Below are 15,733 nucleotides of genomic sequence, written 5' to 3'. Positions count from 1 at the left end.
AAGTAAATGTAGCTACTGTGTCTCTATTGTGTAGAGAGTGAAAAATAACAATAAGGCCTGACACTGTCAGAGTAAGATGTAAGAAAGACAGGAAAAGACAGGAAGATGAGTATGGGGTTTTTTTTGTTTGCTTTTTTTCAAAGGTAACTGCACTGTACGTGACATTTGATAAACTGGACAGAAATTTTCCGTACTTAAAGTCCTAATTATTTTTTTAGTCAAATATTGGAACTGTATATGATATAGTGCAGAGTTTTGTTTTTGTGAAACTTCCTGCAAAACAAACTGTAGTGTAATAATAATAATTGTGTAATACAAAGGACGGGGTGTACATGGTTAGTATTAGGCTGCATTAAGGGTAGCAGACATGTATTTAAGACGATGATGCTGATAAGATTTACTCGCCAAATTTGACATTTTATACTAGCTTCATACCGTGTAGGCATGAGACATCTGCTTATGTTATGTTGAATTCAGTTGGCTAAATCCACAAAGAGCAGCGTCACAGGTCAGCTAACCACAATTTGTACACATTTTAATATAAAGTGGAGTTCACAATACATATTAGTATGCGACTTATTTCTAAGGGATATTTTTCCCTCACACTACACTCACCTTAGAGTTCCCCCACCTGCTAAATCCCACTTTATCCCCTACATGTAACCTTTTCATTTTCGGATTAAAAGTATTTATTTATGACCCTAAACTTCTCATGTGACTTGGAAAGCAGAAACCAAGACAAATGTCCAGCCCAAGCCTGTATCAAAGCACCCTTTTCAGTATTTTATATTAATTTAATTTGCCTACATTTTCTGCAGCTGCACTCATACGAGGTGTAATTTCTTTTTAACTGACACTAAGTTTGTCTGGATTTTGGTAGAACAGTTTAAATAATAAATATTATATCAAGATCATAGACTCACATTCAAAATAAGTCCTACATGATCACCTGATATCGTTTACATTAAACAATAATCATTATAAATAATGACTATCTCTTGTCCATGTACCTATTTTTTTTAAGGTCAGATACAATGAACTGCTTGTTTTACCAGAGCAAATGTTAATTGTGTCAACAAAACCTTTCCCAAAAACATGTCAAAGTAGACAATGTTTGGTTTCTGTGTGTTATAGCAGCACATGCACTGTTGTCTTTGCATGCTTTAATGAAAACAGAAACTCTTGGTCTGACTCAAAGCAAACAGATCAGCTGGCTTTAACTCAGAAAATGTAGTCAAGCAGAAATGTCTACACGGAAGTGCCAGAAACGCAGGTCCTGGAAAAGCTGTTTGACGTTGACTCCAAAGTGGAGAAACTAAATCCCACAGACTCCTATGGTGAAATGCCCACATTAACAATTAAAATGCATTTCTACAGCTTTTGAACAGTAACAACTAAACGATGGGTGAATTCATTGATTTGGATACTGTTCAAGCTTAAAGTTAGAGGCAAGGCTGCTTTGATTGCCAGGTGCAGCTGTAGCCAATCTTGCGCACCAGGCCCCGTCTCTACTAATTTCTTTTGCTGAACTGGACCAGAGATGTTACGATGCGAAGACGTGGTACTGTTAGAAATCTGGGTTTAAATACTTGGGAGATTTGTGTAACAGAAAAGACGGTGGAAGGCCAAATGAATAAAAAAGATAATATAATAATAATAATAATTAAAAAAGTTTCTTTTAGTGGTTTTCATTAGATTTGACTGGTGACTCTATACACTTAGTTTTCATGATCCAGTGACAGTTTAAATTAAAGCCAAATAAAAAGCAATAAAAACCAATAAAAAGAGGCGGTTACGTTTTCACATTGGTGATTTAAGAATTACATTTCTTTAAATCACAAAATCATTTAAAACTTGCATTATGCATTTAGCCAGGTTGCCTGTTGCTTTAGAGGTTAGGTTTTCTTTAAAGTACTGTAGTCATAAACAGATGCAGTAAAACATTTAACATTTAAGTGCTAACACATCACAACAGATTATCTGTTATTGATTTATTATTATTTAACATGGAGTATGAAACTCTACTGGGGGAACATTTAGGAGTACATTTTACAGTATCTCGCATAGAGTTTTATCACATTACTGCTATGTCTCTAATTTAAAGCCTGTGTTGCAATCTGACACACTGTCTTAGTGACAGTTGAAAGTGCCAGACAGTAGGTTTTAGAGGATGATAAAAGGTGTTGGAACTTAAATAGTAATATATCTTTGTGGATTAAGTGTGCAGCTGTCCTAGTGACCAAAACTACTTCAGTGTAATCATTTGTCCTCCCTGAATAAACACAGTGCGTGCTGCTTCTGAGAACTTCCTTCCTTGTTCTTACTGCCAGCTCATATTTGCCCTTGGAGGAGCTCTCACCTGAGTATTTGTTTGACAACATTCAAATGACCTTGGTATTTTCAGTTTGTACTCCAGAACCCCAGATGAAGTACTGAGTAAACAGACTTTAGCAAATACAATTCATGGTTAGTGTGCTTGGATGAGAAACAGGTTACATGAGTATCCAAAGCAGCTAGAGCCTCCAAAAATCCCCCAAACATTTACTTAACTGAGTGCTCCATTTAAACACAGGTTTGTGTGTGTGTGTGTGTGTGTGTGTGTGTGTGTGTGTGTGTGTGTGTGTGTGTGTGAACACTATTTATTAGCATATTTCAGCACTTAGTTGTGTGTTTATTCTAGTTTTTCATTTAGTTATTTATACTGCCTTGTGTTTAGTAGCATACTGCATATACTGAGACCCACGTAACTGGTTATCATTTCAAATAGCTGAATGACAATAAAGCTGAGTCTGAAAATTGGCTAACATCACTCTAGTTTCCACCCAGAGTACAAAGATGTGTATGAGATTAACTGGTGATGCTAAACTGACTGTAGTTGTGAGAGTGTGAGTGTGTAGTTGTCTATTTCTGTGTTTTAGACTGGTTATGGACTGGTGTACCCCCGGCTTTTACCCAGTTTTGGCTGGGAATGGTTTCCAGCCTGGTTGGACAAGCAGCAAAGAAAACGGACTGATGGAAGGAAAACGAAATCTTATAGCATCTGACAGTTGCTTCAGCTTATTCTAAAAAAACAAAACAAAAAAAAGCCCCAAACAACCCTGAAGCTCCCAAACAGACACTAAACATAGGTTGAACTAGTCCGGACTTCAGTTTTTCTTAAGTATTCATCATTATTATTTACACAATTTCCTCATGGATTATTAAGGTATTTTGGTTGTTTTAGTAACCTACTCAAAAGTTATACTAATTTGCATTGCAGAGGTGTGTTGCTATATTTGATTGATTTACAAATTAAAGCACAAATCTTAAAATGATTCTTCACTTATTTTTTTAATGTTTACTACCTATTAAATCATTTTAACTAGTCTACAGTTTATTCACTCATCTGCATGCAGTGAGGCCGTTAAATATAAGAAGCTGAAAATATTGTATCTGGATTCAGATAAAAATTGTATATAAATTTAGGATACTTTCATAATAATAATTTCAAATCGATCTGATTTGATCAATAAAGGACTGAAGAGATAGAATGTTTGTATCCAAGATTTTTAAAAAATATTTAATTAAATTCTAAAAAAAAGAATTCATGTTTCCAACTACATAAGTGGACTGGCTGTGGTAATTTAGCAAGGTAAAGCATGTCTTTGGTATGTTGTCAAAGCAGAATTCAAAGTAATTGAAACTCTGGTTCTCTCATAATTCTAGCGTCTTTTTTCATGCTGTATAACTGCTTTACAATAAACACCAACTGTATCACTCAAGCTTAACAATCTGTAAATCAATCACATCTATGTGGCCAGCAATCTTCACTCACATCCAAGCAGATAAGAAGCATTATTACTGAATTCTTTTTTGTTTCATTCTTATACTTACTAATACTGTAACAGCTTATTGTTTCACCCCTACCACTTTTCAAATACTCCATGCGTTTAGCGATTTTAATGAAAGCTTATTCATATAATGAATCTACAGGGTGGGCCATTTATATGGATACACCGTAATAACATGGGAATGGTTGGTGATATTAAAGTCCTGTTTGTGGCACATTAGTATATGTGAGGGGGCAAACTCCTCAAGATGGGTGGTGACCATGGTGGCCATTTAGAAGTCGGCCATCTTGAAATCAACTTTTGTTTTTTCAATAGGAAGAGGGCCATGTGACACATCAAACTTATTGGTAATGTCACAAGAAAAACAATGGTGTGCTTGGTTTCAATGTAACTTTATTCTTTAATGAGTTATTTACAAGTTTCTGACCACTTATAAAATGTGTTCAATGTGCTGCCCATTGTGTTGGATTGTCAATGCAACCCTCTTCTCCCACTCTTCACACACTGATAGCAACGCCGCAGGAGAAATGCCAGCACAGGCATCCAGTATCCGTAGTTTCAGGTGCTGCACATCTCGTATCTTCACACCATAGACAATTTCCTTCAGATGACCCCAAAGATAAAAGTCTAAGGGGTCAGAGCAGGAGACCTTGGGGGCTATTCAACTGGCCCACGACGACCAATCCACTTTCCAGGAAACTGTTCATCTAGGAATGCTCGGACCTGGCACCCATAATGTGGTGGTGCACCATCTTGCTGGAAAAACTCAGGGAACGTGCCAGCTTCAGTGCATAAAGAGGGAAACACATCATCATGTAGCAATTTCAAATATCCAGTGGCCTTGAGGTTTCCATTGATGAAGAATGGACCCACTATCATTGTACCCCATATACCACACCAAACCATCACTTTTGTTGTTCCAACAGTCTTGGAGGGATCCATCCAATGTGGGTTAGTGTCAGACCAATAGCGGTGGTTTTGTTTGTTAACTTCACCATTCACATAAAAGTTTGCCTCATCACTGACCAAAATCTTCTGCGTGAACTGAGGGTCCTGTTCCAATTTTTGTTTTGCCCATTCTGCAAATTCTGTGCGCCGATCTGGGTCATCCTCGTTGAGATGCTGCAGTAGCTGGAGTTTGTAAGGGTGCCATTTGTGAGTAGCTAATATCCGCCGAAGGGATGTTCGACTAATGCCACTCTCCAGTGACATGTGGCGAGTGCTACGCTGTGGGCTCTTGCTGAATGAAGCTAGGACAGCCACTGATGTTTCTTCATTAGTGACAGTTTTCTTGCGTCCACATTTTGGCAAATCCAACACTGAACCAGTTTCACGAAACTTAGCAAGCAGTTTGCTAACTGTAGCATGGGAGACGGGTGGTCTCTTAGGGTGTCTTGCATTGAAATCTGCTGCAATGACCCGGTTACTGCGTTCACCAGATATCAACACAATTTCGATCCGCTCCTCACGTGTTAACCTCTTCGACATCTCAATCGCTGTGAACAAAGACAAACTTGTAAATAACTCATGAAAGAATAAAGTTACGTTGAAACCAAGCACACCATTGTTTTTCTTGTGACATTACCAATATGTTTGATGTGTCACATGGCCCTCTTCCTATTGAAAAAACAAAAGTTGTATCCAAGATGGCCGACTTCTAAATGGCCACCATGGTCACCACCCATCTTGAGGAGTTTGCCCCCTCACATATACTAATGTGCCACAAACAGGACTTTAATATCACCAACCATTCCCATGTTATTACGGTGTATCCATATCAATGGCCCACCCTGTATATCTACAGTCCAGAAGCACATCTCCACTCTTTCCTATATGTACTTATTACTGCTTCACCAAGAACAGTCAAAATGCAGATTCTCCTGGTCTTTTTACTTCGAAATTTCACATTGCCAACTTTATTGTGTATTTAAAAAAAAAAAACAACCCAGCTGGCTATACTTTAATGTTATTGTGGAGAACAAGAAAGTACATTTAGGGTTTTTGTGATGTAAACACAAAATAAAAGTTTAGATTTTGTTTTAGTAGAAAAAAAGAAGATGGAAGAGATGAGACATGAACTGAGTTGCTTTTTTTTTTATTTTGATCAGCAGATAAGTACTCAAACTACAATAGCAATTACTTTGTAAGATATATAATGATTTTTAAGAAAATATGGGGAGAAACAATTGTATGTCACATCTGTGAAGAGACAGACTGTTTCATCACAGCAGTGTGAAGCTTCTCTTCCTGCGAACATGATGTCCAGCTCTGGTGCAGTCGGTCTTGGTACAACCACACTGCTCCACATACATGTATGTGTAGGGGACCGTGTCTCCATTCAGGCAGACAAGGTCAGCAGTGCGATTGCTGAAGTTTATCTCCTTACAGCATGAGCAGGAATGCTCCATCGCTGCTGCTGCTTCAGAGTACCTAAAGAAAGCAGGGGGCAGGATTATCAATATACTCAAAGTGTAAAGTATCACTTTTTGTAACTTTCCAGGGAAATATGAGATAATAGTAAAGGTATCCTTACATGGTGTAAGTGTTGCAGGATCCTTCACAATATGGCATCTCTACCTCCTGGGCAGACTGACAACCGTTGAATGTAATATGGGTTTTCATGGACATTAACTTGCATCCCTTCTCCTTCTCCACGCCTTTTACAAAAAAAGATGTTGAGTTAGTTTCTTTTATTTCTATTTAATGTAAATCCATCCATCCATACTGTTCCGCTTATCCAGATGTCATAGGCTGAAAATGCAGGTACATCCTGGACAGGTCGACACTCTGTCATAGGGCTAACACTGACAGACAGCCATTCACACTTAAATTCACACCTATGGGGAATTTAGAATCAACAGTTAGCCTAACTCCACTAACTCCATGGCTTTGGACTATTGGAGGAAGATGGAGTACCCGGAGAGAACCCATGCAGACATGAGGAGAACATGCAAACTCCACACAGAAAGACCCCGGCTAGCTGCTGGATTCAAAACAAGTCCCTTCCCGCTGTGAGGCAACAATGTTATCCACCACGCCACTGTGCCGCCCCTGATTAAAATATTATATATCAAAATGTTATACTCACAAATTTTGCAACAGCCGTTTGCTGCAGTTTGAATTGTTTCCTAACAAGGAAAATATACAACAACAAAATTTGTTTCATTTCATTTCAGATAGATACAGTCAATCAGTAAAGATTAATTTTTAAAAGCATACTTACAGGTTGGCAGTTGCTCTCTTGGAAGGGTGGGCAGACAGTCTGTGAATGACTTGCTGTTAAAGTCTCACCATTCTTGACACAGGTGTAATGTTCACACTTATTCTCCGGTTGTGACCAGGTTTCTCCTTGCTAGAAAGCAGTGAGATAGATGTATACACAAATCCACACAAACTTAGTAGTATTTATTTAAACACACAAATATGCACTTATTGCTTGTTTGGCTTAGATGAATTAACACATGAAGTTCTAAACAGCTTACAGTCAAAAGTTGTTTGGTTCCATTAATGCTGACAACACAGTGTGTCTGTACACACTTCCCACAGCATTCATCTGAATCAGTTTCCACATATTCATATCCCTGTGAGACACCGAGAGAGATGGCACGTTTAGTTTGTGAAGCCCATTCTAGCAAGTGTCACACTAAAGCCACAGAGTAAAAAAAAAACTGGGATGTTCGGTGGAATTCACTGCTTTATTGTTTCATACCAGTTCGCAGCTTTCTTTACATTGTTGAAACACACAAATTATTTTTAATAGACCAGATTTTGGGTCAATCTCATTGGCACAGGTACAATCCTGACATGCAATCACAGGAACTGAAGAACCAGGCTGGTAAATAAAGACAAAAAGCCATACATAATTATGTGCATCCTTAAAAATAAAAAAGGTGAGAAAATAGCAAATCATCTGTTTCTTATTTACCTGGTATTCAGTTTCTCTGTGAACACAAACTCTTTTAGGTTCTGGGAAAGAGACAGACGAAGACGAGGTGAATTGCATGAAAGTGTTACATCTATCTATCTATCTATCTATCTATCTATCTATCTATATATATATATATATATCAATCAATCAATCAATCAATCAATCTTTATTTATAAAGCACTTTTCATACAAAACAAACTGTAGCACAAAGTGCTTTACATGGTTAAAAGCAGCCCACCCCACCCCACCCTCCCACTCATCCCCCGCACTCTCATTAACAGAAACGGTCATGGATACACCCCCCCCCCCCCCCCCCCCCCCCACACACACACACACACACACATATACACACACACACACACTTAAAGAGTAAAATTGGGCTGGGTACGCATTAGCCAAGTGAGGAAACACTATCACAGGGAGCCGTCTGCACCGGGAGCCGGTCACAGACCGCAGCCTCCAGGCTGGGCACACAGCAGGAGGGCGGCAAAGAAGCCCCCCAGCCAGGCTGAGAGGATCCACAGAGCCCCAGCAGCCACGGTCGATCACAGCCCCGGTGCAGAGAGCCCCCTCCGAGGAAACACTGGAGATATAACCTAATAAGAATATAAACAGGATAAAAAGATAAAATAAATAAGAGTGGGATACAATATAAATATAAGTATAAACAGAGTAAGAAGATAAAAAATGAATAAGAATACAATCAATAGATATTAGGTAAAACTAAATTAATAATATAAATAGAATAACAGGATAGAATAAATAAGCATAAAATAAATAAGCGTTAGTTATAAGCTAAATTAAAAAGGTGGGTCTTGAGCCTGTTTTTAAAAACATGAACGTTCTCTGCGGCCCTGAGCTCCTCCGGCAGGCTGTTCCACAGTCGAGGACCATACCACTGAAAAGCTGCCTCTCCGTGAGTATGTGTCCCGACTTTAGGGACAATCAAAAGGCCAGTACCAGAGGACCTCAGGGTCCGTGAGGGTTCATATGGTAAAAGCAGATCTGAAAGATAAGAAGGCCCAAGACCATTAAGACATTTAAAAACCAATAAAAGAACTTTAAAATCGATCCTGAAACACACGGGGAGCCAATGCAGTGATTGTAAAACCGGTGTAATGTGGGCCCGCCCTCTGGTCTTCGTCAGCACACGAGCTGCAGAGTTTTGCAAAAGTTGCAAAGGTGAAATATTCTTTTTGGGGAGACCAGAGAGCAGGGCATTACAATAATCAATGCGACTGGTAATAAAAGCATGCATCAGCATCTCCGTGTTGGCCCGAGAGAGAACAGGGCGGACTCTGGCTATATTTTTTAGATGATAAAATCCAATTTTGGTTACATGTTTAATATGTGGGATAAAACCAAGCTCAGAGTCAAGAATAACACCCAGGTTTTTCACTTGTAGTGAAGGGCATAGTGAAAATGCCTGTAATTTAGACAGGAGTTTCTCTCTCTGAGCCTCAGGACCGAAGATTAAAACTTCAGTCTTGTCCTGGTTAAGCTGTAAAATGTTTTCTGCCATCCAAGATTTTATATCTAGAATACAGTTAAAAAGGGCATCCATTGGTCTGGTGTCATCAGGAGACACGGAGATGTACAGCTGAGTGTCATCAGCGTAACTGTGGAAGTTCACTCCATGCCTCCTGATGACACCGCCAAGAGGGAGCATATACAAATTAAAAAGTACAGGGCCTAAAACCGACCCTTGAGGCACACCACATGTCATTTTATGGATCTTAGAGGAGCATGTATCCATACACACCATAAAAGTTCTGTCTGAGAGATAGGAAGTGAACCAGTTGTGTACAGCACCAGAGAGGCCCACCATGTGTTTCAATCTGTTTAAAAGTATAGCGTGGTCTACTGTATCAAAAGCTGCGCTTAGATCCAGTAGCACCAGGACTGTGAGCTTTTGGGAGTCCCAGTTACATCTAAGATCATTTAAAACCTTTAGGAGAGCGGTCTCTGTGCTGTGGTTCACCCTAAATCCAGACTGAAATATTTCTAGGATCTGTTTATCATTCAGAAAATCATTAATCTGAGTTAAAACAAGTTTTTCTAAAATTTTACTTAAAAATGGTAAGTTGGATACAGGTCTGTAGTTATTAAAATCATTGCAATCCAAATTGCTCTTCTTCAGAAGGGGCCTCACCACCGCCGTTTTAAAGTCAGCAGGGAAGACACCCAACTGAAGAGAGCAATTCATCATGTATAAAAGCTCAGCTTCAAAAAATCCATAAAGTGTTTTAAAAAGTGGAGAGGGGATTGGATCTAAAAGACATGTGGTGGGTCTCACTGTGGAGAAAACTTTCTTAAGGTTCTCAGCATTAACCAGGACAAAGCTGTCCAGTGTCTCCTCAGGTACAATCGAGCCTTCAGATGTGTTTAAAATCATAACACGAGAAGATAAAATATCACATCTGATGGAGCTGATTTTTCCCCTGAAGTGGTCTGCAAACTGCTCGCAGAGTGAGTCTGTGGGGGGTCTTTGGGAGCTGTTAAAATCAGGGTTAAATAAGTGATCTATGGTGGAGAAGAGGACCTTGGGATTATTTTTGTTATTACTGATTATTTTGGCGAAGTATGAATTTCTTGAATTCCTTAGTGTATTATTGTAAATTTTAAGTTGCTTGCAAAGTATTTGATGGTTGATTTCATTTTTATTTTTCCTCCATCTCCTTTCTGCTGCCCTGCAATTTCTTTTGAGTTTTTTGACTTCTTCGTTTCTCCAGGGTGATACATGTTTTACGTTAATCTTTTTGGTGGTGAGTGGAGCAACGGAGTCAAGGCTTTTCTTCAGTTTGAGGTTAAAATGATTAAAAATAAAATCACAGGGTGCAGGTAGAATCACAGGGGGGCATTCGTCTAAAACCCTGGTAAAATTTGCAGCCACTTCAGAGGTTAGATAGCGCCTCCTCACAGTTCGTACCGAGGTCTCCCGCTGAATAAAACCGGTGATGTTAAAAAACACACAGTAGTGGTCAGAGACAGCCAAGTCAACAACAGAGGACACACTGGTGGACAGCCCATGGGTGATGACCAGGTCCAGAGTGTGTCCTCTGTTGTGAGTCGGCTGCATGACGTGCTGGGTAAAATCCATACAATGAAGAATGTTTAAGAATTCTTTTGATGTAGGGTCAGAAGGATTATCTATGTGCAGGTTAAAATCACCGGTTAGAATTATCATATTATATTTTGAATGTATGTTTGTTAAAAATTCTGAGAATTCCTTGATAAAAGCAGCACTGTCTTTAGGTGGTCTATAAACTGTGACAGATAAAACTGGAGGGCTGCTAAAAACAATAGCGTGGAATTCGAAAGTGGTAAAATGATCAAATAAAATTTGTTTGGTGGTGAGTGTGTTATTGGTTAAAGATGCAGTCCCACCACCTCTCTTACCACTTCTAAAGGAAAAAGAGAAATTAAAATTTGGTGGGGAGGCCTCAGTGAGAACAACTGGTGCATCCGAACCCAGCCATGTTTCAGTTAAAAATAAACAATCAAGTTTATTATCTAAAATTAAATCATTAATAATAAAAGACTTATTCAACAGAGAGCGGACATTTAAAAGTGCCATACTAATTGAGACTGGTGGATTTTTGACAGTAGAGTTCAATGAAGTCTGAGATTTTTGAAGAGGCCGGAGGTTATTAATGTTTTTGGAGTTACTGGATTTATGATAATTGTGTTGCTCTCTGTTTGTGATTATGACGGGTATTGTGTTGACTGTGGGAGAGAGAGGTCCGAGTCCAGAGTTTTGTGTATTACTGTTAAAAGTGGAACAAATATAGGAGCTGGGACCAGGGGGACATCAGTCAGTGGCGGACAGATCAGCGGGTAGTGTCGGTTTGGGGTAATGACAGGGCCGTGTGCGGGAGTGCTGTACGCCAAATACCAAATTGGCGGACAGCAAACGGCGTCCCCAGGCGTTGAGGTGGAGTCCGTCTGCCCCAAAAAGATGTCTCCTCTCCCAGAAGGCATCAAAATTGTTAATAAAACCCACGCCGTGGGAGACACAGGCGGAGGAAAGCCAGGTGTTAAGGCTGAGCAGCCGGCTGAAACGGCCTATCCCTCTGCCGCAGGTGGGGGTGGGCCCGGAGATAAAAGCACTCACCTGCAACTGACCAAGGAGGCTGAAGAGTTGGAGGAAGTCCAGCTTCAGCAGCTCAGATTGCTATATATATATATTGCTATATATATATATATATAAATTCCCCGCTCGCCCCTGCGGGCAGTCAATCCTTCAAGCTCGGGTCCTCTACCAGAGGCCTGGGAGCTAGAGGGTCCTGTGCAGTATCTTAGCTGTTTCTAGGACTGCGCTCATCTGAACAGAGATCTCCGATGCTGTTCCTGGGATCTGCTGGAGCCACTTGCCTAGCTTGGGAGTCACTACACCTAGTGCTCCAATACTATTCGGACCACCATTACCTTCACCCTCCACATCTTCTCGAGCTCTTCTTGGAGCCCTTGCTATTTCTTGAGATGTATATATATTCATGTGCTTACCACATCTATGTTCTGGACAGCATTTTCCCACAGGGACACTGACAACTGGCTTATATCCAATTGGACAGTTCATATTGGTGACTGGGCAGGTGTTAGCTTGACATTCTGCAGAGATTATGTCACAGTGAGAAACTACCACAATCATATAACAATCTGGAAAAATGAAATGTACTTTGAAACTACATTTCTTACGGCAAACATAGACAGAACAGCAGGGGTCTGACAGACTGGTCTGGTTGACAAGGACAAACCCAGGAGCAGAGCAGTCTGTAGTGGCTGATGGTGGGCACACCTTAGGCTTGCAAGTCACAGTCCTGGTGGATTCTTCACAGATGCAGTCCTGGCATTTGTACTCAAATCTTTCATTGAACTGAAAGAATAAACCACAACAATGAATTATTTGTCTCCTGTAAGTAAACAATAGAGATTTAAAGTTTACCACCCTATTAGAGCACTTCACTCTCGCACTGCAGGCTTACTTGTGGTTCCTAGCGTATTTAATAGTACAATGGGATGGAGACCATTTAGCTTTCAGGCCCCTCTTCTGTGGAACCAGCTTCCAGTTTGGATTCAGAAGACAGACACTATCTGATGCACTGAGTATTTCTTCTTCAGTCACCTTTCTCACTCACTATGTACTAATAGACCTTTCTGCATTGAATCATACTTATTATTAATCTCTTACTCTCTTCTACAGCATGTCTTGTCCTATCTTCCTTCTCTCACCCCCAACCAGTTGCGACAGTTGGCTGCCCCTCCCTGAGACTTGTTCTGCTGGGGGTTTCTTCTTGTTATTATTCTTCTTCTAATTCTTTAATTCTTATTTTTATGTCTAAGCGTTATATGACAGTATATTTGCACTAAGTACCGCAGCAATTTTCTAATGTTGTAAACCTGCTCAACATTTGGCAATAAAACCCTTTCTGATTCTGATTCTGATTAAAAGGGAGTTTTTCCTTCCCACTGTTGCCAAAGTGCTTGCTCATAGTTCATATGATTGTTGGGTTTTTCTCTGTATGCATTATGGTAGGGTCTATATATATAGCACCTTGAGGTGACTGTTGTTATGATTTGCCACTTTATAAATAAATTTGAGTTGAATTGAATTAAAGTTTAAAAAAAAAACATGCTCACCTCACGAGGAATGCCCTCAGGATCAAGACATCCTGTTAGAAAATTAAAAAATACTCAACAAAACTATATCATGTAGTTAAGTCAGTAGTAGTATTTCTTGATGCATGGTCAATCATCAAATTTGATTCTGTTCATCTGGATGTAGCATTTTCAATGGGAGAAACGTTTCGTCACTTTGATCAATAGTCTTTGATCAATGGGCTTTCATCAGTGGTTGTTGATCAATGGTCATGACATATTGCATAATAATAATCAAGGAACTGACCACACAGCCCATTGTTCATTTAGTGGGCAGTGAGGCCAGTCATTGTGCAAATGTACTGTTTATAAGGATTGGGAAACCTGCAGTCAGGCGAGACTGAAGAAGTCACTTCGATGATTGACAAAATGTTTCTCCCACTGAAAATGCTACATCCAGATGAACAGAATCAACTTTTGGGGGTCAGTAGTAGTAAAATAAATATTAAATATATTAAAAATATAAAAAAAAAATACTTACCACATTTTTCAACACATATTCCAGACTCCTGGTTAAAAAGTTTCATTCCATCAGGACAGAAGCAGCCCTCAGTAGTATAGTTCATAGTTGGTTCACTGGGACTATACAAAAAGTTACATTGAAACAACAGCTAAATTAAATTCAGGTAAGTTAATACACAGTCTCCCTTTCACTTGTTGCCACTATAAACATATTTATTGCCACATTTTGTTATGGTCATAGCGCCTGCTTTTGCATAGTTTTGAGAAAACTTACTTGTCTTCACAGGTTGGCTGTTCTACAGGACCACAAGGCTTGTAAACTTTGCCTGATGGGCATTCACCAGCTGATGATGAAGAAAAGAACGTCATTGCTTTGTGTTTTGGCTTTAACATACATGCTGACAAATTGTCACTTCCAAACAATCCAAAACATTTACAAAATGATGAGGGGTTGCTTACCACACAGTTTGGTGTGGTTCCTCCAGTAAATGCAAACTCCAGCCTGAGCACAGGCTGCAGCATAAGTCTGTAAACTTGTGCATTCCACTGTTGGGTTGGAAACATGACAGCTATCAAATACACAACCTCTGTAGAAATTTTCTGGAGAGACAAATGGATGGCACTCTGCAAAGACACTGTTTAAAAAAAGAAACAAAAAAAAAATACATATTCAGTTTTAAATTATGAACTGTTAATGGTACAGGAATACAGTGTTGGGATAGATCAGATAATGTTTACCTGCTTTTAAGCAGGTCACACATGGAGTCTGGTTTGCATGGAGCTAAGGTAGGTGGTGGTTCAGGTGCACTGGTAGGTAGTGCTGGTGGTATTGAGCAGTTGGGTTTGTAAGGGTCTTCAACAGGCCAATAGTCAGCCATCACTGCACAGCTTTCCACCAGCTTACCTCCAGGCAACATGCAGTCATCAGCCTGGTTATTGTTGCATGTTCCTGCCAGTAGTAATACAAAAAAATATATATATTATTGCAGTGTAACCTCAAACTAAGGGTTGAAAAATATGACCACTTTAGTGAACATTCTTACCACAATGGCCCTGTGTGTTTTTGCCAAAGTACTGGAATGGAAGGGTTACGCTGAAGCCAGTTATTCCAAATGTAATAACCACTTTTAGTCGAGGAATCTCTAAAATCAGGTTCAGACCTGAATTCACAATCTTAACACCTTGTTGCGAATAAGGTAGGTTTAAACTTTCTCCATTTTTCAGTGCCTACAAAAGTATAAAAGCATCATATGTAAAAAAAATATATATATACTATAAAAATAATCCATCCTGTATTGTATTTTGCAGAAAAAATACAATAAAATAATATATCCAACTTCACCTCCAATTGTGCAGCTCCAATAAGATTATGATTAATGAGTGTAATGACTTGTGATACATATGCCACTGTTATTGATCGGGGACAAGAAACATCTTCAGTTGGATCACAAAAGATATTGTCAATATAAATCTCCAAGTTATGTGTTGGTAAAATCTCTTTCATCAAAACATAAGTGCAGTTTCCTTGATAACTGTAGAACAGTCCATCAAATGTGATGTAATGTGGATCTCCCCACCCTTCACATACACCTACAAGAGAGAAAAAATATTTAAGGTAGGAAAAAATAACATGAATGGAATAAATATTTTTAACGACAGAATAACTTACAGTCACAAGTATAATATTGACAGCAGTAGTACTCATCATACACAAGGACTGGTTCCTTTCCATTGGTGCAAGTTATGTTTTGAAGAGGGGGACATTCATATGGAATAATTTCTATTGTGTTGTTCTCTATGCATCTGGCCATGGTGCAGTTGCAAAAATAGAAGGTCTCATTTTGCTTCAAGAAAA

The 15,733-nt window shown here is 39.3% G+C and overlaps 1 protein-coding gene across 1 annotated transcript in view; it reads right to left on the bottom strand.

The window, feature by feature from the left end:
• Positions 1-6,052: 6,052 nt before the first annotated feature.
• The window catches only part of LOC134631814 (mucin-2-like), a 35,947-nt gene continuing 26,266 nt past the window's right edge, over positions 6,053-15,733 (bottom strand). Inside the window, exons 28-44 of the mRNA XM_063480369.1 lie at positions 15,548-15,722; positions 15,221-15,468; positions 14,922-15,105; positions 14,617-14,827; positions 14,338-14,513; positions 14,153-14,222; positions 13,898-13,998; positions 13,399-13,430; positions 12,457-12,634; positions 12,265-12,369; positions 7,756-7,796; positions 7,540-7,662; positions 7,313-7,411; positions 7,054-7,182; positions 6,919-6,958; positions 6,364-6,487; positions 6,053-6,260 (exon numbers count right to left, since the gene is read on the bottom strand). Of these exons, the coding sequence (XP_063336439.1) occupies positions 6,053-6,260; positions 6,364-6,487; positions 6,919-6,958; positions 7,054-7,182; positions 7,313-7,411; positions 7,540-7,662; positions 7,756-7,796; positions 12,265-12,369; positions 12,457-12,634; positions 13,399-13,430; positions 13,898-13,998; positions 14,153-14,222; positions 14,338-14,513; positions 14,617-14,827; positions 14,922-15,105; positions 15,221-15,468; positions 15,548-15,722 (2,244 nt within the window). The remainder of the gene's footprint in view (positions 6,261-6,363; positions 6,488-6,918; positions 6,959-7,053; positions 7,183-7,312; positions 7,412-7,539; positions 7,663-7,755; positions 7,797-12,264; positions 12,370-12,456; positions 12,635-13,398; positions 13,431-13,897; positions 13,999-14,152; positions 14,223-14,337; positions 14,514-14,616; positions 14,828-14,921; positions 15,106-15,220; positions 15,469-15,547; positions 15,723-15,733) is intronic.

The sequence above is a fragment of the Pelmatolapia mariae genome, linkage group LG7, assembly GCF_036321145.2.
Source record: "Pelmatolapia mariae isolate MD_Pm_ZW linkage group LG7, Pm_UMD_F_2, whole genome shotgun sequence".
In the NCBI taxonomy this organism is placed as follows: domain Eukaryota; kingdom Metazoa; phylum Chordata; class Actinopteri; order Cichliformes; family Cichlidae; genus Pelmatolapia; species Pelmatolapia mariae.
This window is presented reverse-complemented; position numbering and strand designations above follow the sequence as displayed.